Source organism: Ptychodera flava, chromosome 3 (assembly GCF_041260155.1).
Source record: "Ptychodera flava strain L36383 chromosome 3, AS_Pfla_20210202, whole genome shotgun sequence".
Taxonomy (NCBI): Eukaryota; Metazoa; Hemichordata; class Enteropneusta; family Ptychoderidae; genus Ptychodera; species Ptychodera flava.
The window spans coordinates 17,817,996-17,840,913 of record NC_091930.1 but is presented as its reverse complement, the minus strand read 5'-3'; the positions used below and the strand labels follow the sequence as shown (position 1 = coordinate 17,840,913).

Below are 22,918 nucleotides of genomic sequence, written 5' to 3'. Positions count from 1 at the left end.
ATTGCTAAACTTTTTACTTCTGCCCTTAATTGTAGACTTGTTACCTTTTTGAATAAGAAGGGAATTAATACACCTTTCCAGTCTGGTTTTAGAGCTAAGAGAAGGACTGCAGATAATGTTTTTGTCTTAAAATCAGCTGTTGACAAATATTTGTATTCTTCAGATAAGGGAACAGATTGTAAGCCCTGTCACAATCGTATGTTCTGCTGCTTTATTGATTTCCATAAGGCCTTCGATAGAGTATGGAGGACTGGTTTGCTTTGGAAACTTAAAAACTATGGTATCAATGGGAATTTTTACATGCTTATTAGTCTATGTATGAGAATGTCAGTTATTGTGTGAAAACTAATAACAGTTTTACTGACAACTTTATGTCCAATATTGGGGTTAAGCAGGGCTGCAATTTAAGTCCTACTTTATTTAATATTTATTTGAATGATCTTCCTGGGATTTTTGACTCTGTTAATGACTGCCCTATCAAACTTGGTACACTCTCTATTAGTTGTCTCTTGTATGCAGATGACTTGCTATTAATGTCTGAATCGCAAGCAGGATTACAAAGTTGTCTTGATAAATTGTTTCATTTTTGTTCAAAATGGAAGCTTACAATTAGTACTAAGAAAACTAAGGTGATTATTTTTAATAAAACTAACAGGGTTCTCAAAAATATTACCTTACTTTATAATGGTATACCACTTGAGTTGGTGAATGAATATTGTTACCTTGGCTTTGTAATAACTCCCAATGGTAATTTAAGGGCAATTTTCGCAACCTCAAGTTAAAAGCAACAAAAGCCTTATTTAGCCTATACAAGGGAATGTCTCACAATAATGGTTTCCCTGTCAAAGTTGCATTAGACCTTTTTGATCGTTTGATCGTACCCATTATGACTTATGGATGTGAAATTTGGGGAAACGAAATCAATGATAAGAAGAATTTTATGAATGATGTAAGTATTTCCTTTTACAGGTATTTACTTGGTGTTTCTAAACAAGCTCCACGAGCTGGTATTGTTGGTGAATACCCCATTCAGTTCACTGTTATACTACATATGATAAAATATTGGCATAGATTGGTTTTATCAGATGATATTCTACTAAGTGCTGCATATACAACTGCTAAGCACCACTCCCAGTGGTTTGAGTATATTCAGTATATTCTGGATAATTATAGTGGAAGATCTATCTGGTCAAATATCTGTAACATTAATTTCACTGTTAAAACAGTTCACATAGAACTGAAAGAAAGATATCGTGTCTCATGGATTAATGATTTACATAATGATGTAAGGACTCAGAGTGTGGACAAAAATAAACTAAGAACATACAGAAAATTTAAAACTTTATTTACTTTTGAGGAATACTTGATGGATATTACAAATATTAACTGCAGGAAATTGATTACTAAGTTCGTATTTCTGATCATAATTTACAAATTGAGATTGGCAGAAGGTCAGTCCCAAGAATCCCATTAAATGAGAGATTTTGTACTTTTTGTAAGTCTTCTGTAGAAGATGAGTTTCATTATATTATTAAGTGTGACAATATGTTCATAATAGAAATACTCTTTTCACTAGTATGAAATCACATTTTGAGAACTTTGAATATTTAAGTGACAGTGAGAAATTCCTGTACATCATGAATTTTGAGGACAAGAAGCCTCTTTAAGGTATATTTCTTACACTACAGATTCATCCCCAGCAGCAGTCTTACCTGAACATGTGTGTAATGTTTGATTGTTTTGCTCTACCGCACTTCCCGAAGTGTGTTGTTATGCAATAAAGTATTATTATTATTATTATTATATTCCATCTTACAAGAACTCCATCAAAGCGATGAATTCATTACATGGGAAAATATCTGAACTTTTGAAAGAGTTAATCTCCACCTTAGGGACTATTGATTGCTGCTTGCTTTCGTACAGTAGCAATAGTTTTCCCGATGGTTGAAGGAGATAGATACTTAGGGTAGAAAACCGCAATATAGATAACAACCACGGCTTACAAGAGGGTTTAGTCAAACAGGTCAAGACCTTGTCTATACATGTCAATGGACAGACTTGGAGGTAAATATTCGTTGGTGATTTATTTGACACTCGATAATCTCCGGTGCTCAATATGATAGTGAGTCAACTTTGGACATCACGTCCGTAGCGCAGAGGACGTTTCCATGTATTAATCTCGACTGAAAGCATGTAGAACGTGTTAATGCGTGTATGAATGTACGCAAGAAATCACTGTTGCAAGGTAGAATGCACAGATATTCCGACTCTCAAACTTGTACAATTCTTTTGTAATCTACCACTTGTGTCGGCTCATCGTGAAGTTCCTAGTATAAGAAAAATTGTATTTTCACCGTCTTATTTTTTATTTTATTTTTATTCAGTCCATCATCCAACAGGCGTTAGCCCAATTACAGGATGAGGTAATAACCCACTAACCCCCAATGGAGCACTGAGGAGTAAAGTGCCTTGCTCAAGGGCACAACACCGTGCTGGAGTCTCGAACTCACCATCCTCCGACAGTGAGTCCGTTACTCTGGACCTACCGGGTCTCGAACTCACCACCCTCTGACAGTGAGTCCGTTACCCTAACCACTGGGCCACGGTGCCTCCTTATTTTACGAAAATCGAGGAAACTAGTAAGTCTTGGACTTTCAATCTACGTAGACTCGACACATTAGAGGAGCTTCACAAGACAGGCTTTCTGGATCAGCGTCAGACGTGTACACGTACTTCAGAGTGAGCTTCACAAAAATCGAATAATTACATATTTCTGCACAATCTGATTCGTTCATTTGAGTAGTAAACACCTATTGCCTGGTCATGAGGGCTATAGCAATTGTCTATTACCCCTCGTGGCCGTGTGTTACCAGAAACACATCGCTATACCCCTCGGCGTCCATGGCTATAGGTGTTTTATAACACACCACATGCTCATGGTGTATTGTTATATAGTTTTTAATGTGTTTTGATATTTTGCACGGCAACAATCCATGGTGACAAGTTTACTGGGCGATGTTTCCACAGCGCTTTCAGTTGTGGTACCACTTTCTTTCAAAAATATTCTTAGCATACCTATTGACATCCTTAGTTGCACTTTAATCTTTTCCGTCGATGAGCTATTCAAGTTCCTACGCTGTTGGAATGTTGGAAATGTCGGAAAATGTTTGAAAATCTGTTTTAGAGAATGTGTCTTCACCTATCCCGGACACACATCACGTTCAAGTCACCCGCCATTGCTGCAAAGCTGCAGACGACACTACGGTCACGTGACCGGGCACTTTTCCAAATTTGGTCAAAGCTATTTCCCTAGGGAAATAGCTTTTCAAAAAATACCCTCTGACGTCACTTTTGTCGATTTGGTGGGGACTAGACGTATCTATTTTCTCGTCACGTGACGTATTCTGGCGAATCGCGACACGGAATCAGCATGTGGCGTGTTATAACAGTTACTATCGAACGCGTCTGTCAAAAAAGTACCAAAGTCAAACCTGGAGTCTGATTCGTAAGCTTATAGATTGAGGGTGTTATAACCATAGAAAATACTGTGATTGGAATGGTCCTCACAGAAACAACAGACTGCATTTATTGGTTCAAGTCCCCCTATCTTATTTGAAACCAACTAAGTCACTCTCTTTTCCTAAAACAGCTTCTCCCGTAAAAAAACAACCACATGCATCTATCTGCACTTACTTCTTTATTCTACAGTTCTTCATGGCACTTACATGGCAGAGGAATGTTTACTGAACCAGTACAATTTATTTGTTCAAGTACTCTTTAAAACATATCATCCTTGTTTTATCTTTATATCAATTTGCGACAAAATACGTGGCAACTTTTAACAGCTATCATAATTGTGTCCAAGTAATTTTTTTCATATTGCATTCTGCTATAGAAATATCTATAAATAAAACTTCCGGTTGCCGTATTTTTCAATGATATCCTTTTTGAGCTATGTAAAGGTTGCCCAAAGCATTTTATCTCGAAAACGTTTTATTTAACACCACTTGTAGTATGCATTCGTGAAAAGTGTATCCATGAGTATTGGTTAAGCCATCGTGGCTTTATATCACAGGATCATACTCATTTATGTTGGAGTCGAACAATGTAAGTACATGTATTTCCGTACTTTTATAGTAAACAAAGACTAAAATCTGATGCTTATCGTCTACACTAATTAAACTTTGAATTTTGTTCAGCCAATGAATTTGACCCATAAAGTCTGCATTTACAAATTCCGATGGAAATGTTACTTTGTTTAAGATCCCCCGTAATACTCCCTGACAAAAAATTGTAGCCCTACCCATTACATGATCAAACTCGTTCAAGCCTCCCCATCATATTCCCTACTAATTATTAAGCAAACACTATCGAGCTAAATGTTTGAAGTTTTATCTGCTCTAATCTGTTATTTTACACCCTAATACGTTGTAATATCCAGTATTCAGCTTATCAACAATACCTGCATATGTTTTATGTACACTTGTATTGCTCTTATTTACATTTCAGTCCAGCCATGAATTGAAATGTCAGTATTACATTAACACCGCTGCATATTCATTCTCATGCTTTGATAACAAGATTACAACATTTCAAAAGTTATTCTATAATTTGAAGTACATGAAAACAATGTTCATACACAGTATAAAAATGTTAAGACAAAATACCAAGTATAATATCGCTGATTATTTACATGTTGGTACAGTCTCCATGGACACAGTTTTGTTGCAAAATCTGTCAGTTACCATTTACAACTTGCAAGTCAGCAATATATTAAATTATCATTCAGACATCAGAGAGCATGATTCTGATTCCTCTTTTCAATATATCATGTTGTCTCAGTCATATCTTAGTTTTCTCTGATGTTTTCTAGTAGGGATCGATGATTGTTCTGTGCATCAATTACATGTTTTTCCAGAATTATTTTCTCACAAACCATACTAAAACGTCTAAGCATTCACCTTGTCCAACAAAGTTTGCACAATATTGATTTTCATTGGTGGTATGTGAAAGAGGCGGTAGTTGCAATGGTTGATGATATTTTTCTATATAACAAGTATTTTGCTTGTCAATAAATGATATAATTACAAACACCCAACACTAACTTTGATTACAATTCAATTGTAACATTGACAAACGCGGTTGGAACTTATGTAAGAATTTGATGATTAATTATTTTTTTAATTTTCAAAAGCGTAGGCTCCTATAGCTGAATATACCAATATTACAAATTCCTTAGAAAAAAAAGTGCATTGCTTAGAAGGAAAATCATACAAGCTCAAATTTACAGATTAAACCGGCATCAGTTCACTATCCAATAATCACAAATTAGTTCCAATGGTGTTAACAGTACAAAGTTTAATTGTGATGATATTGGAGGTGTACTTGTTGTTTCAAAACATGTTACACAGAATTAAAATCCCAAAACCATCAAAAGTCAAGCCGTGAGATTAGATATATTTGTATCTCAACATTCAGTTCGAGGATATTTAAAATGTAATACCAGCACGAGACTGTAAACTGTAAGAGCACAAATTTGATCTCACTATATCTTCACATTTAATCTCTCCGCTGCCATTCTTTTCAGTTCATTACGTTTAATTTTCCCCGTATCAGTGACTGGAAAACTCTCAAAAAACAAAATATATTCAGGAATGTGAAAGTCATCCAAATGTTCACTCAAAACGTCCAGGATTTCCTCTTCGCTGCACTCTGTTCCAGGTTTTAAGACAAGACACAAGCATATCTCGTTAATCACATTTGGGTCAGGAACGCTTACTGCTTGGCAAAGCTTCACCTTATGATGACCAACCAGATATCGCTCTATTTCTGAAGGATAGACATTTGTGGTATTCTTTATGATACAGTCGTCTTTCCTGCCAAGAACGCGAATTCTGCCATCATCGAGCATGATTCCAGCATCGCCAGTCTTAAACCATCCCGATTCTGTTTTCACAGCCTTTGTTCGGTCTTCCTCACCAAGGTAGTACTTGAAAACGTAGGGACTTCGTACACAGATTTCGCCCTCAACGTTGACCGATACTGTACGGAAGTTATCGCAAACAATCTTAACTTCCGAATGTGGAAGCGGTCGCCCCACTATCCATGTCTTCTCTCCAATCGGGTCGCCTGTGAAATGACATATGACCCCACACGTTTCCGTCATCCCATATCCAATGGTTATATTTGGAATATTAAACTTTCTTAGTTTTGTTAAGGAATCTGGCGGAAAAGTGTTTCCCCCTATGCTAACTTCTTTCAGCGACGAAAAGTCAACAACTTTGCCCTGTAGGTAAGTGTTGCCAAAAGCAAGTAGATTGGAAAAGGATGCAGACGTGCATCGTTCATGTTTTATTACGGTGAGAAATGTATCAATATCGGTAGACTCAATCAAAACAAACCTATCTCCAGCTACAATCATTGGAGCCAGGATGTATTCAAACACAATCGAATAACAGGGTACTGAACACAGGTGACAACCTGGCTGATCACCATTACATGCTGTTTTGCTCTCTGATAGAGTTATGTAAGATTCAGTTAGGGCGTGATGCGAGTGTACAATGGCTTTTGGCATTCCGGTACTGCCAGAGGTGAAGAAAATTACACATGGCTCGTCTTGTTGAAGTTCAACTTCAATCACTTCCCGTTGCACGTGGTCTGGCGACATGCAAACAACACTACTTGGCGACAGGCAAGCCCCCTGCTTTTCAGCAGAATCAATATTGATAAGAAGACGCACACTTGGAAGACGTTGCAGGTGACAAGGTACACTAGAAGCTTCAACTTCTAGAAGTACTTCTGGCATGGTGTCAAGAAAGTTGCTGTCAATCACCAATATGCCACAGCCGACTTTATTTATTTGATGTCTCAGCTGATCAGCCTTTGATGACGTGCGAAGGCGGACAGCTATAAGACCTGCCTTCATGGCACCTAAATAGATCACTATATACTCGTATCTTCTGCCAACAAGTATTCCCAACTTTTCGCCCTTTTGTAGACCGAGACTCGTGAGCCCTTTAGCAAATCTATCCACCTGAATCTTCAGTTCTTCGAATGACAAACGTTTGACGTCACCATCCTTTGAATAATAGGTTATTGCTTCTCTCTGTGGATAAGCATCACTTGTTAATTCAAACAGTTGACCAATGGTCTTACCACAGAATCGTCGTTGACTCGGCGTATGGACGTAACTTTGAGTCAGCTTTGAAGTTGTTGCAAGAATGTGAGCTGCCATTTCTTGTTTAAATCTAACACGTTTCGTACAATACCTGAAAAAGAACAAGCAATGGAAATTTTTACTGACATATGTACGTGACTTTTTGAAAATGTAAGTCCATAATTTTTGGGTTTTTTCGTTCGTTGGCACTTTAATGAATGACCAACACAGAATATGAAGCTTCCCTACACTTAATAATTTCTTCAACAACACATATTCTTCAACGTCACGTAACGTAACTTCACTGAGCAAAACGTAAATTCACTATGACAATCAGTTTTTGTTTGCGGAAAATAAAACGAAGGGACCTTGTTGTGATATAGTATGTATACGACCATAGATAACGCAATGCACATCTTATGTTTTCACGTAGTATAGTGCGTTGTTGCCACCGACTGAGCGAATTCCAAGTTTTATGTAACTACACAATATTGCTACTCAAACGGTAACGCTTGTGCTTATAGTGCGTCAAACGGAGTATGTATATATATCAGAACAGTAGCATGACCCCTTGATGACCTTTCATCTTTTCAGGTGAGTTTGATTAGAAAATCTGTTACAATATACAAATCAGCTCATGCATCAGAAAATTGTAATTACTTTCCTAATATCACACAGAGAAAGAGTGTATGGTGGATTGCAAGACGAGAACGAAAATACGGCATGTAAGGTCGCGAAGTTGCCCCTCATGAACCCTGCATTTTTTTACAATTAATTTTCAATTCTGGCTACAAAATTTACCAACTTTGTAGGAAACGTACTCCGAAAGCTTTTTGTCCATATCTGAATACTAGAACAAATCAAACAATCCGCATTACTTGAGATCAAGGGTACAGTTGACGATGCTTGTTTTCACACACGTACATGTATAAGACAGTGACTTCGCATGACCCACTTATGGTTGACAGCCAGACTTGAGTTTTCATTCATTTTTGCGACTGACTGTAGCTCGGTAATTCATAAATACTCACCCTAATGCGTTACTGTTCTTTTATAAACTCGCTTAACTTGAACAACGCTCACAAATCTCACAGAGAGGTTGAATGCTCTTCGTGGACAGATTTGCTGTGGTTTATGCAAGGGTCAAAGGTCGTTTAAAGATACCCCTGGAGGTAATCAATTGTATATCGGGTCAGTACTGTCTGTAGATCGTGCTCGATTGCTCACCCTAACGATACAAACGATTTCAGCTCGGTGTCAATGACATGTCAAACGCTATGCTCAGGTCTTTCTACATTGATCAATCGTCTCATTTGATATCAGTCTCCCTAACTATCGTAAACTTTATGTAAACTGTTAAAAATGTACCTTGGTCGAGGATGTTTATAGTTTTTCTGACCGCGCCCCCAAACACATGTAGACACATTCACACGCACTGTACAGTCTAAACTCGCAAATACACACTCGTTATCATACATCATACATCAATCAAAGCAATGAATTCATTACATAGGAAAATAGCTGAACTTTTGAAAGACCATCTCCACCTTAGGGGTTTATTGATTGCTGCTCGCTTTCGTACAGTAGCAATAGTTTACTCGATGGTTGAAGGAGATAGCTTCTTCGGGTAGAAAACCGAAATATAGATAACAACCACGGCTTACAAGAGGGTTTAGTCGAACAGGTCAAGACCTTGTCTATACGTGTCAATGGACAGACTTGGAGGTAAATATTCATGTTGATTTATTTGACACTTCGGTGCTCAATATGATAGTGAGTCTATCACGTCCGTGTGACAATCTCGACTTGAAAGCATGCAGGACGCGTTAATGCGTGTATGAATGTACGCAAGAAATGGCAATCGGAAGGTAGAATGCATGTCTTTGACAGATATTCCAACTCTCAATCTACCACTTGTGTCGGCCCACCTTGAAGCTCTAAGTGTAAGAAAAATTATATTTTCACCGTATTACCTTTTTTGGAGTTACATTACTAGATTAACATTTCGAGTTATATTACTAATTATAAAACTTCATTAAATATGAAAATAAACAATTTATTGACTTGACATTGCCCAATGCTTCCCAATACAATTAGATATATATCAGATCAATATTTGTTGCAGATATAATCAAATTTGATGCAGGAATTTCAGAGTTATATAATTGCAAAAGTAAATTAAAATGCAAATGAGCAGACAGTTGACATGACAGTCACAATATCACCATAATGTTCTGAGATTGTCATTTGTGAAACGCTTCATGAAATGTTGTGCAGTATTTCTTGATATATGTCGACACTGTCATTACTGTCTCCGTAGGAAACCATTATATGAAAAAACCGGATGTGAACTGAATGTACTCACGTATTTTATAACAGGTTCATTAATAGTAGTACGCTTCACAAAACAATCAGATATCTGTTATATCACTATATGTAGCAGGTTTCATCAACTTTCGCACATTACTCTCAGAGATAAATCACTAATTTCAAATTTTTTCATATGCAAATGAGCTGTTTATTAACTTGGGATAATTAGATATCTATCAGATCAACATTTGTAGCACGTTTCATTAAATTTGGTGCCATAATTTCAGAGCTATGTACCTAATTACAAAGTTCATTAAATGTGTAAATGAACCTTAATTAACTTCGTACTACTAGCTGCTTTACAACACAGTCAGATATCTGTCGGATCAGTATCTGCAGCACATTTCATCAAATTTGGTGCAGTTATTTCAGAGTTATATGATTAATTACAGAACTTCATAAAATATGTAAATAAGCTATTTATGAACTTAAAACTGCCCAATGCTTCTCAGTACAATTAGATATATATCAAATCAATATTCATAGCAGGTTTAACAGACTTTGATGCCGTAATTTTGAGAGTTATGTACCTAATTACAAAGTTCATTAAATATGCAAATCAATCCTTAACAACAGATCCGTCAAATTTGGTGCAGTTATTTCGGAGTTATATTACTAATACAAACTTCATAAAATATGCAAATGAGCTATTTCTGTTCTAAACACTACCCAATGCTTCTCAGTAAAATTAGATATATATCAGATCTAGTTGTGTTGTATTTATCATCAAATTTGGTGTAGAAATTTAATGGAAAGTCACTAATTACAAAAGTTCATTACATATGCAAATGAGTAGGTAATCAACATGACACTCAAAGTATCATTATAATGTTCTGAGATGGTCATCTGTGAAAAGTTTCATGAAATTTTGTGCAGTATTCCTTGATATATGTTGACACTGTCATTACTGTCTCCAGAGGGAAACCATTATATGAAAAAAATGATATTGCATAACTTCATTAATATGCAAGCCACACTAAACACAATCTAATGAATTCTTTTTGCCATTAGCATATGGCACCTGTCTACTAAATCTGATTTGAATCTGTTCAGGCGTTTTTGAGCTGTTTTTTCCCTGGACTCCCATGTATAGTGGATGAACAGTTTCAGCGAAATTACCAAATCAAATTTCTTGTACAGGTAATATGCACTTGTACCCAAATCTGAGCAACTTTCTTGTATTCTAAACCCCCCCCTTCACCAAAGGTGTATGCGTGTGCAGCTTTACTCAAGCAATGGGGAAGGGTTCATGAAATCTTTGTCATCTTAAAAGGAGGTCATCAAATTTTTTTGTGCAAAGGGCGGGGGTTCACTTTGACTGGTACACAGAAAGAATTTGCCGGCACATCCTTACAATAATAACTGAACGCTCCCTAACTTCAATTGTCAAATCCACTTGCTTGTGGACACATAAAAACTGACAATCATGGACCCTGCCCTGATTTTAAACAAAGATTTCAGTTGACCGAGGAGATTTATAAGGTCTCAGCTATGTCACTTCAGCTCCACGGGACCGTGATGTGACCTACTTATGGCTTAAAGCTCATTGTTGTTTACTCTTTCATGTTTGCCACATGGCCTTAACTCAGTACGTGATAAATACTTACTTCGATATCTTGCTGTTCATCTTTTAACTTACAAAGGCTGGAACATTCGCCAATGTTTAGAACTCTGTCAACACTTCTTCTTGACAAATCGGAACAGGCACTAATGTGGTTTGAATAGGATAACTCTATATCGACTTGTAGTGTTTTCTGAATTCTTTGCTGTTGTCTTTCTGATGTCAAGCTCTCAATCATACAATGTCCTAATGTTACTCTGAGCTATTATCATTTTAATGAGACATTCCTTTAATTCTCTCAGCCTGTTAGCTTTCATTTTACATAGGCACTTAGCCTCAGTCAGATCATCATCCAACGAGACTAGACATAATACCTATGTACAAAACGGCAATATTTCCAATGACATAAATTGGATTTCAGGAGCAGGACCTAGTTCATGGATATTTAGCTTTTCTTGAATTTATTTTGCTTTAAACTTCACCATTTAACAGTTTTGAAAAGGTTGATACGGAGGAAAGTTCATGTATATGGTATAAATCTAATATTGACAATGTATCTTAATCATTAATGTCTCGTAAAACTCATCAAGAAAATGTCTCAGTTACATAAAAAATTAAGTGACATACATTTAATTAAGGTCTATTTGAAGTACATTTTGTCAGCCATCAGAGAATTTCTAAAATTAAAATATCCAGTACAAAAAGATCTCTAATTGATATTCGTGTTCGACCTTCTACTGTCACAATTTGCATAAGACCTTAAAGAAGAATGTTAACAAACTAGGTTTTGCGCTCTGTATATTTCACACAAGCGTTCTGTGCTATTTAGAATACTTCAATTCTTTTTCACCGATGCAAAAACATGTAAAACGCTTCCGTTAGATTATGGAAATCTTTTGTAGGACTGTGCACTTGATCCATGATATTTTTAAAACTGACGAAATAAATGCAAATTTTGATTGTTTATTGACCAAAGTACACGAACCTACTGACAAAACCTTACCAAGAATGCTATGCTATTGTGTATCTCAATATTCTTTTAGAGCAGATTTCACACTATACGATAGCTGCACGAAAACAAACACATATTCCCAACCTAAACTCTATCGATTCTCCAGATGTAATCTCTCGGTTGCCATTCTCATCACTTCATTACGTTTAATTTTCCCGGTATCAGTGACTGGAAAACTCTCAAAAAACAAAACGTATCGAGGAATTAGGAATTCGTCCAAATGTTCCCTCATTACTTCAAAGACTTCCTCTTCTGTACACTCCGTTTCTGGTTTCAACACCAGACACAAACATATCTCGTTAATCACTTTTTGGTCAGGAACTGCCACTGCCAGACAAGTTTTCACTTTAGGGTGACCAGAAAGATAACGCTCGATTTCAGAAGGATAGACATTTCTGGCATCCTTTATAATGCAGTCGTCTTTCCTCCCCAGTACTTGAAGCCTTCCATCGTCAAGCATGATTCCAGCATCTCCAGTCTTAAACCATCCCGATTCTGTTTTCACAGCTTTTGTCAGCTCTTTGTCACCAAGGTAGCATTGGAAGATATATGGACTGCGTACATTGATTTCGCCCTCAGTATTTATAGGTACTGTTCGAAACTGATCGTCAACAATCTTGATTTCCGAATGTGGAACTGGTCGCCCCACTATCCATTTCTTCTCATCAATTGGGTCGCCTTTGCAGTGAAGCGTGACAACAATAGTTTCAGTGGATCCGTAACCAATGATTATATTAGGTGTGAGAAGTTTCCTTAGTTTTGCTAGAGTATCTGGTTGCAAAGTATTACCTCCAACGAATGCTTGTTTGATGGATGTTAAATCAACACCTTCACCCTTTTTGTTCGCTATCTCAAAGGCAAGCAGAGGGTAAAGCATTGCAGATGAGCATCGTTCGAGTCTTATTACTTTTAGAAGTGTATCAATATCTGGTGACTCAGTCAGTACAAGCCTATCGCCAGCTGCAACCACGGGGGCCATAGTTCCGTCAAGTGCAGTGCTATAGCAGGGCACTGAACATAGATGACAACCGGGCTGATCATCATTATAGGCTGATCTTTCATCAGCCATGGTTATGGCACATTCAGAAATGGCGCGATGCGAGTGCACAATGGCTTTTGGCTTTCCAGTACTGCCAGAACTGAAGACGATGATACATGGGTCATCTTGCTGAACTTCATTTTGTAGCTCTGACTCTTTCAAATGATCTGATGACATTGAGAAAACGGTATTTAGGGCAAGGCATGCCCCTTTCGTCTCTGCAGCATCAATATTGATGAAAAAACGAACACTCGGAAGAGGCTGCCGGCAGCATGGTACACTTACACCCTCAACTTCTGGAAGTAATTCTCGGATGGTGGTTAGATTATCGCTGTCAATGACCAGCATATCACAGCCGACTTTGTTGATTTGATATTTTATCTGATCAGCCTTTAATAACGTCTGGAGGCGGACAGCGATGAGACCTGCTTTCGTGGCACCAAAATAGACCACGATGTACTCGTATCTTCTGCCAACAAGTATTCCCAGCTTCTCGCCCTTTTGTAGACCGAGAGTCATAAGTCCCTTAGCAAATCTATCCACCTGACGCCTCAGTGTCTCGAACGATAAACGTTTGACGTCACCATCCTTTGAATAATATGTTATTGCTTCTCTCTGCGGATACGCATCGCTGGTTAAATCAAATAGTTGACTTAAAGTCTTCCCGCAGAATCGCCGGTGACTTGGCGTATGGTAGTAACTTTGAGTCAGTTTTGAAGTTGTTGCAAGAATATGAGCTGCCATTTCTTGTTTAAGTTGCAATTAACACGTTGTGTATAATACCTGACAAATAAACAAGCAATTGAAATTATTACTATTGACATATGTAGGTGACTTTTTGAAAGTCTGAGTCGATCATACTTGTTTGTTTTTTATTTAGTGGCACTTTTTGAATGATGAACACAGAATACAAAGTAGAGGCTTAGTTCATACAGGGCAAGGTTATAATATTGAAAAGTTTGTCTTTTTTGAATATTTATTGCCATCAAAAGTGTGATGAAGGTATATCTCTTTTTACTTTTTAGGTTAACTGTTCGGCAAGTAGGCTGCTTTGTAAGTATTAAGATATTTAGAATATTCAGGCTTAATGCTAAGACGTCACAAATTGGTCTGCAAGAATCAAAATTTATCCTGGTGTGATGAGTGATATTGCTGTTGATACCTAACACTACGATCAGCAAGTTCACAGGCTTTATCGCCAAATTGATGCTTGATGGTTCTTCAATTAAATAACTAAATCAGTCTCCTTTTCTTAAATGTATCGTGTATCTCAACTTTCTTTTTGAACAGATTTCAAAAGATATCAACTTCCCTACACGTTATCATTCCTCCATGTTTTCTCAATTACCACACAACATATTGTGTTCAACGTAACGTATCGTAACTTCACTGAAAGAATCAGTTTTTGTTTTCCAAAAGAAACCAAAGTAATCTTCTACGCGATATATGTATGTATAAGATCTCAGATAACGCAATGCATATCCTACCGCTTCACGTAATATAGTGCGATGTTGCCACAGACTGAGCGAATTCCAATTTGTATGTATACAATATTACAACTCATACTGTATCGCTTATGATGCGTCAAATGCAGTATGTGTATATGTTAGGACAGTAGCATGACCCCTGGATGACCTTACATCTTTTAAGGTGGGTTCGATTAAACACCCTGTTACACACAACAGCACAACTCAAAAATGAACTCATTTTTCTACGACCGAAGAGAGAAAGAGTAAGATTATACGGTGGATTGTCAAACGGGAACGAAAATAAAAGAATGTCAGGTCGCGAAGGGGTGATGAAAGCTTAAACATTGCATTTTTCACCATTTTCTATTCTGCCTGCCAAACTTACCTACGTTTATGAAATGAACTCCGAAGACTGTTTGCCTATATCTGAATACGAGAACACATCATAGACCTTTGCATTACTTCAGGTCAAGGGTGCAGTTGACGATGCTGTTTTTTCACCGACTTACAAATGTATAAGACATCAGTTTCGCATTACCAATTTATGGTCGATAGCCGAGGTGCGAGTTTTCATTCAATTTTGCGACTGACTGTAGCTCGGTAGTTCATAAGTACTCACCCCAATGCGTTACTGTTCTTTTGTAAACTCGTTTAACTTGAACAACGCTCGCAAATCTTACAGAGTGGTTTAGTACTCCTCCTTGACAGACCTGATAAGGTTTATGCAAGGGTCGAAGGTCATATAGAGATACCCTTGGAAAACAATTGTCGGGTGAGCATTCTCTGTAGACCGTACTCGGTGGCTAAACCTAAAGATACAAAGATTTTCAGCTCAGTGTCAATGACATGTCAAACGCTATGCACAGGTCTTTGTACATATGTTAATCGTCTCATTTGATATGAGTCTCCCTAACAATGGTGAACGTTATGTAAACTGTTAAAAATGAACCTTGGTCGAGGGTGTTTACAACTTTTACTGACCGCGACCCGAAAGACACATATACTGCACACACGCTGGGGAGTCTATAAGGAACTTGCATATACATACTCGTTATGATAAGTCTTACAGGAACTGAACCAAAGCAATGAATTTATGACTTAGGCAAATACCTAAACTCTTTAAAGACTTTGTCTCCACTTTGTGACGCTATTGATTGCTGCTCGCTTTCTTACAGTACCAATAGTTTAATCGATGGACGAAGGAGATAGATACTTGGGGTAGAAAATCGCAATATTGATAGAATTGTAAGAAGTCATATCCAGACAAATTGTCATATTCTCTATGCAAAAATTGATATCTCATTGAAACTTGAGTCAATTTAAAGAAAACATCAATTTTGTATTTTGATTATCTATTGTCATTAGAATCGAACTGCTAACATAAGGAAGCTAATAAAACTATGATAAGCCAAACTGCTATGTTCATTATTCCCACTGTTAGAATTTTAAAATGCCTTTTGGTTGCATAGTATTTTATGAATGAAACGTGAACTTTTCACACAATTTGACCTCAGCAGAGTGGACGTATTCTTTGAATTGTTCAAAACAGATGGGAAAAATGTGAAATGTTGGATTTGCATACGTTCGCATTAATATAAATTTTTTTCTCACAAAACAAGTGCTCCTTGTTATTAACATTATTTACCTCATAAATCTTTTTTAAGCAAATTACTGAATGTTAAAATTTGTATTTACGGAAAAAATGTTTTAATTCTCTTTCTGGATATCTATCGCTGGCCAGGTCAAATAATTGACCGATGAGCTTACCAAAACTCGTATTTTACCAAAAGTGTGGTTCTACCTTTTGGTCAGTTTTGTGGTACATGAAAGACCTTGAACTGCCATTTTCTCTTTCCAAATGTAATTACTATAAACTCTGCGAGGTCCGAAACATACGTATTAAAAGCAAAAATCAGAATGTCATTTGCATGCATGCGCTTATTCAAATATTCAAAATCGCGACGCGGGATAATATTTGATGAAATAAGTGAAATGGAAGTGAAGACATGAAATCTGTAAACATAGTCCCCGAGGCTGTCTTTCGCCCAGTTTAAGCGATGTATTCATTTCTTCGCTTCGATAGTTTGTGTGCGATGTGTGATAATGAGCGTACGAGCGTGAGTGCTTTACGAACTCTACAGCGTGTGGAGGGGTCGCAGTCAGGAAAATTGTAACAACTTAGCTCGGTTATTGAACCAATCTTTTTCATGATTGGGGATTTGGCCGAGCGGTTTTGTCTATGGCTTCTGCGCTAGGTGAATGGGTACCGTACGTTGTGAGTTCCAACCCGATTGAAACCACCGTAAATTCAAATTAAGCGTCATGTGCTAAGAAAAATGTCACTCTAATTTAAGTTAATAAGAAAATCTATTAAGGGTTTAAATTGCCCGCCGTTTCAGTCAGTAATCAGACTAGTGAGAAATGCAGTTTAGCAAAGACATATTTTTCTCATTTCAATAACTCAAGTGATTGGATTTCCTTCGCGCTCGATAACAGGAGAGAAAATCATGTGTATTACACAGTACTGTAAATTTCCCATAATTCATTGCGATTTGTATCCTCAGAGATTCCCCAGAGAAGTCTACCAGGTCTCCCATGTGTAGACAAATTCATAGACTAGTTGTAAAAATTCTGAAAACGTACTTTTAAGGACACCATTCTTCTCAATTCTCATTTTAAATGATTTGGAAAATTATGCAAGATTGAGAGAGGAGATAGCATTTTTGTAAAATTTTCCACTGATTGTGTCTTCAGCCATACAGAATAATGTGATGGAAAGTAGGGAGACCAGTTGCACCTGTTTTTTGAAACAAAAGGATATTGATTTTTTCCAATGGAAATGACAAAAGAAATTTGCATTTTTAGTTTTCTCAGAGAATGACCCCTTCAGTTCGTCATAACTTGCTGCCTAAAAAGTATGGCATTTGTAGTACCTACGGAACATGACTTCCATGGTTGTTTAAAGCCATTGCTCGCGATCCCAGGGATCGCCTTTGTTCAGTCTGTAAGAGGATTTTGGAGGTGTGATAGCCTTTTGTTTTCCATTGAAATTGTAATCTGGTGGGTAAATTTTATGATGAGACAATCTGGTGCCAACGAATGCCTTTAATGGTTATTTTGAAACTTTTGTTGAAATTTCTAAACGTACTTTTACTGGATATTATTTAACAATTATTCTGATGCTGAACATTATTGCTTACATGCAGAACTGAAAAGTTTTAGAAAAGTAACCTTTCATGGATACAAATCAAAGAGAATGTGGGTAATTTATGGTACTGTGTATTAGTGTGCCGGTACCACAAATTCAAAAGCAATGGTTATATGACCACATACTAACTGTTCTCTATGACCCATGATATTATAAACTCACGTGCCATTTAGTGCTAAATACATCCACTTCATATTGGCCGGAGGCTTAAAAACGGCGAACAGAGGTGTACTTGTATTTCTACTGCTGTCTTGTAAAGCGATGTAGATTGAACTGAACCATAAATCTGAGAGGGACCAAAGTTAGGCGAAAAATTAGCAGCCCTTTTGTGTAGCCCTCGTTAAGCCCTTCCTGATGACCTCCAACATGCTCAGTCAATGCATCCTAACGTCGACAATCCACACGCTCTCAGAGTCATTTTAACGAACGTCAACTATTTTTCAATGTTTGATTATACATACTCTGGACAGTCCTCTGCTTGACGAAAACATCCAATTTTACCCACCTTCCATCGGCTAGACTGTCAAGCCAAGTGTAAAACTAAACACAGTGTTCGGGTGACCTGTAATGCCGTTGCGGCTGTTTTTTCAATCACCGCCTGCTATCAAACATTACGTTGACCCTCACTCATTGTATATAAACTTTACGGACGGTTAAGGTTTAAATCTCTTGCTTGTTCACACGTAAATTTGAAATTTGAACCAAGACTAGCAAGGGGGCTTAGGGGAACAGGTCAAGACCTTGTCTAAATATATCAATGGACAGACTTGTAGGTCAATATCCATGGTGTTTCATTTGACACTCGATAACGTCTGGTATTCAACACTCAACATGATAGTGAGTCTAATTTGCACATCACGCCCATAGCACAGAGAAAGTTTCAGTGCAGTAATCCAGACTTCAAAGCATGTAGGGCGTTTAATGCCTGTATAATGTATGCAAGCAATGGCAGTCTTAAGGTAGAATGCGTGTGTTGGACAGATATTCCGACTCTCAAACTTGTACAATTCTTTTCTGATGTACAGTACCACTTGTGTGGGCTCATCTTTAAGTAATTAGTGTACGAAAAATTTTCACCGCCTTACTTTTTCGAAAGTGGAACTTTGTTTTATCCAAAGAGTTAACAAAAACATTGCAACCATTTTTAATTTCAAATATCATTTAATCTTAGGTAATTTGTTTCTCTCTGGTTTACAAATTTGCATGGTGACCCCATTTCTCTTCTTGATTTTGAAAGAGTATGGATGAGGGATTCCTAGAGGGAAATTTTGAACGAAAGTGTAAGTCTTTCTCTTTTGAAGCGCATACTACCTAAAGGTAGTAAGCGCCCCGAAAGTGAAAGATTAAAACTTTTGCTCAAACTTTCCTCAGTGAACTTTCAAAATTCTCTTACAAAATCGATAGTAAAAATTGGGGGGTCACCGTACAAAGTTTAGTACTATGTATTAAACAACCTTACATTTCCTGATATTTAAAATTCAAAATGGCCACTATTTCTATGTTTCCACTATGGGGAGAATAAAACTTTCGATTTAAAAAAATATGATGATGAAAAGTTTTCTCAGTCCAAGAGCTTTAAAATGGGCCCTCACAAGAGGCAGATCTGAAAACAATTTAAAAGTGTGAGAGTCCGAATCTGACCCAGAGGCACATACACCGGACAGAAGCATTTAAGAATGGATGATTTTATTTTGTTTCACAGGAGACTAACCATCACTTTTATCAATTCATTTCATTATTACAGATTAAGAGGACGGAGGAGAAGGATTTATATACTCAACACTAAAATCATGTTACTGTAGTACGGTTTACATAACCTGCATTTGTGAATGTTGATAAAAAAATGAATGAAATTCTGTTGATCTTCTGTCTTCTCTTTCAATTCTTAAAGGTCTGCTCAGAATTCCTCATTGAATGGATAATGTGGATGACCTTGCAGCCTGAAAGATGAAAAAAACCGATCTGATATTAAGTCGGAAATATTCGAGGATGATGGACGTCTGTCGACGTACTTAGCAGAGAAGCGAATCTTAAATATTACATAGTCTGTTCCTTGATTTTTATTTTGGAACGAACTACTACGGACATGAAAGTATATTTACAGACACTGTGATATAATAAGTCGGTAGTTAAACCGAGGAGCCTGTTTAATTTTCCGAAAAACAGACAGACAGGGAAACGAGAGACATACAGAGTTCATGTCGGGGAAATATTTCATGGGCCAAAATGTCATTGATAGAGAGATTGGGGGCGGCAAGTGCAAAAATTCCACACTCGTGTTGTGTTAGGTCCACCAACGCTCCAGCCACTAAAGCTACGATGCTAGCAATGTTCCATTAATTAATTAATTAATTTATTTATTTATTTATTTATTTATTTATTTATTTATTTATTTATTTATTTATTTATTTATTTATTCCTTCTTTTAAGTTCTAAATAACTGAAAATGTCATGTTACACACTGATGCTTTTAAATGAATCACATTGAATTAACAAGAAAATTTAAAAAAACTAAACAACACTTATTGTAAACTCTACCTGAAGACGGCGGTAAAGTTTTCGCTCTTTGGAATATCTGCAAAAAATGTATAATACTTACTTTTCCCATACGAATTCCGCAATCTTCCAGTTGCAATCAAGTTCTTCGAGTACCTTGATGTCATCTGGTGTCATTTGAAAGTCCAGCGCCTTTAGGAATGTGTATAATCACACGAGGAATCGGTTAAAGTGGAAATGATTTTCAACGAAGACAATTTGTAAATCAACAATCAATTTTTCTTTAATGGTTTATTGACCTCACTTGTCTGTTTCGCATAATTGTATGATAATGTTGGATACCAGGTAAAATATCTGATAACTGCAATCAGTGAACTTGAGTAGTTGCGATGGAAGGTCTATTTATTTATTTGTTTATTTATTTATTTATTTATTTATTTATTTACATAAAAGGATCATAAAAGGATGACCCGTTTACAGTCCCTTTGAAAAGGTTACCTATAGGGCCGTAACGTTTCATAGGCCCAGCAACATTCATAAAAGTACTGTACAAAATGGATGGCATCACTCACTCAAAAACTATTTGACGATTCTTTGCAATATAAACGTTTAAGTTGAACTTTCAAAGTTCCAAGACTCTGGTTATATCTAAACTTTCCCGTAAAGTCTCGCGACTTTAAATGTACTTTAGAGGATAGAAAGGCAATGAAATATTTTGTCTTCCGGTAAGTTGCTCTGTTGATTAAAACGTTTGAATTTATTGTGAAAAACTGTCTTTCCTAGACGGTACCACACACACACACACACACACACACACACACACACACTCTCTCCAAAGTATCTGAGTCCCTACGGATTGTATTCATCGTGAGGCCATTGAATGAATTAACAATCAAGCATTTAGCACACTAATAAAACCTCAAATTTCGTGTACGTTTTCTATTTGCGGAGTAAAATAAAACCACCTTGGATCGACGTTTGGAGTCATATATAGAATCATAGCTACTTTGACAAGGATCGGTGGTTTAAGTTTGAAGTCACGGTTTGCATACTCATGCTCACAGCTCCATAGCATTGAATATTCAAAGTGTACTTTCTCTACCAACCTCCAAGTTCTCTTTCATTCTCGCTGGTGTTTGACTTTTCGGTATTACTGCACAACCGCGATCCAATGACAGCCTTAACAAAATTTGGGCGGGGGTTCTCTGGTATTTGTCCGCCAGCAATTTAACCATTGTGTGTTCCAGTGGACAGACGGGGTCCTTCTCTGTTTTCCTGTGCAATATACCAGCAGCTCTTAAATTAATAGAACTGCTCTAAGCGTTTGTTTTGGCTATCACTAATTTTCTTCATATCTTTTACAAACGATGGATGTGCAAAAAGTCTTAAGCAAAGATAATGGGGTCAGAGGTCATTAAATTTCAGATTATACCAATGACAATGTAACATCACACTAGAATATCAGAAGCTTACATTAATACATTGCAGCTTGCTACATCAGATTACCTTATAGTATAGTATAGAAGATATCTTTCCAGCTCAGGTCCATTTTCTCCAGTATCATTCAAATAAAACAGGTTCAAACAATGTTCTGGTTAAAACTTTTTTTCAAGTTTCATGTTTTCGATGACATTTAGTATATTTTAGAATGTTTTAGAGACAAGTAAGTCACACCAATTTCACTTTATCTGTCCATGCACAGTTTGTTTCGTCGGACTATTGGTAGCGTGTCTGGTCCGAAAGTGTTGAGCAGCATGACGCTGTGCGGATCGTTGATGAAAGTGTCTAACGACCACAGCATCAAAAGACTATTTTGGAAGATGTACCAATTGTTCTGAACTTGGTTCATGGTGAGATGAACATGTTTTATAAACAATTTTTTTGGGGGGATTTTGTGTCCTCCCTTTGTGACAGTGAATTTCAGTCCTACACCTGACTGAAGCATGTTGATTTGCCATAATTTACTTACATCGGATATATGTCGTATTTGACGATCGAGACCTATATTAACACTTCAGTGAAATTAAATTTTCCTGCTTTGCGTTCTTTTTTTCTGGTCGTATTCTTTGTTTTTTTCCTGAAAAATTGGTTTATTGAGATTAAGCGACTTTGACACTGACCAAGGTCGATATGGCGCTCCAAATGGGCTGTATCCAATCACTATTATATCATTTGCTTTGGACCATTCTATCAGTTTGGCACGTGGAAAGTATGGGTGAACTTCAACCTTAAAGTAAACGCAGAAATGGCATAATAAAAAAACATCCGTTTTTCATATGATTCAATTACTTTTGAACAGAGTATAAGATACATGCCGTGTACATTGTGTTTGAAAAGAGGGTCAACGGTGTGCGACATCTTACATGTTTCTGTGTAGGTTGTATATAAATGGAGACGTATTACACTGCATTAAATATTTACACTCTTGGTCATTCTGTAGGTTCTTGCTTTTGTATGAATATTTCATAGAGATCTCATCAACATGATGAACGAAAAGAGCAAATTAAGCGGTTAAAAGCGGCATCATACCGCCGTTGAAAACGTAAAGGAGATGGTCTTAGGTCACGTAAACCCTGACTGAACACCAAAGACATCTACATTCATTAG

The 22,918-nt window shown here is 37.0% G+C and overlaps 3 protein-coding genes across 7 annotated transcripts in view; all 3 read right to left on the bottom strand.

The window, feature by feature from the left end:
* Positions 1-3,739: 3,739 nt before the first annotated feature.
* On the bottom strand, positions 3,740-8,322 carry LOC139129669 (medium-chain acyl-CoA ligase ACSF2, mitochondrial-like). Of its 2 annotated transcripts, XM_070695342.1 has the most exons (3): positions 8,188-8,322; positions 7,958-8,006; positions 3,740-7,268 (listed from the first exon to the last, which is right to left on the bottom strand). In XM_070695342.1, exon 3 carries the CDS (start codon positions 7,232-7,234, stop codon positions 5,546-5,548), a length of 1,689 nt encoding a protein of 562 aa, XP_070551443.1. In that variant the 5' UTR covers positions 7,235-7,268; positions 7,958-8,006; positions 8,188-8,322; the 3' UTR covers positions 3,740-5,545. The 2 variants fall into 2 exon arrangements, with proteins under 2 accessions (XP_070551443.1, XP_070551444.1); XM_070695343.1 differs by lacking the exon at positions 7,958-8,006 and having other exon boundaries at positions 8,188-8,311.
* Positions 8,323-9,196: 874 nt separating this feature from the next.
* On the bottom strand, positions 9,197-15,508 carry LOC139129668 (medium-chain acyl-CoA ligase ACSF2, mitochondrial-like). The gene is made up of 2 exons (XM_070695341.1): positions 15,227-15,508; positions 9,197-13,921 (listed from the first exon to the last, which is right to left on the bottom strand). Exon 2 carries the CDS (start codon positions 13,880-13,882, stop codon positions 12,191-12,193), a length of 1,692 nt encoding a protein of 563 aa, XP_070551442.1. The 5' UTR covers positions 13,883-13,921; positions 15,227-15,508; the 3' UTR covers positions 9,197-12,190.
* A 3,993-nt stretch (positions 15,509-19,501) lies between these two features.
* Positions 19,502-22,918, bottom strand: part of LOC139129667 (aldo-keto reductase 1B-like) — a 28,919-nt gene continuing 25,502 nt past the window's right edge. For 2 of the 4 annotated variants that reach the window (XM_070695337.1, XM_070695340.1), the window contains exons 5-8: positions 22,432-22,538; positions 21,418-21,586; positions 20,415-20,503; positions 19,502-19,755 (exon numbers count right to left, since the gene is read on the bottom strand). In XM_070695337.1, the coding sequence (XP_070551438.1) occupies positions 19,713-19,755; positions 20,415-20,503; positions 21,418-21,586; positions 22,432-22,538 (408 nt within the window). In that variant the 3' untranslated portion in view covers positions 19,502-19,712. The remainder of the gene's footprint in view (positions 19,756-20,414; positions 20,504-21,417; positions 21,587-22,431; positions 22,539-22,918) is intronic. The other 2 variants (XM_070695338.1, XM_070695339.1) reach the window with 2 other exon arrangements.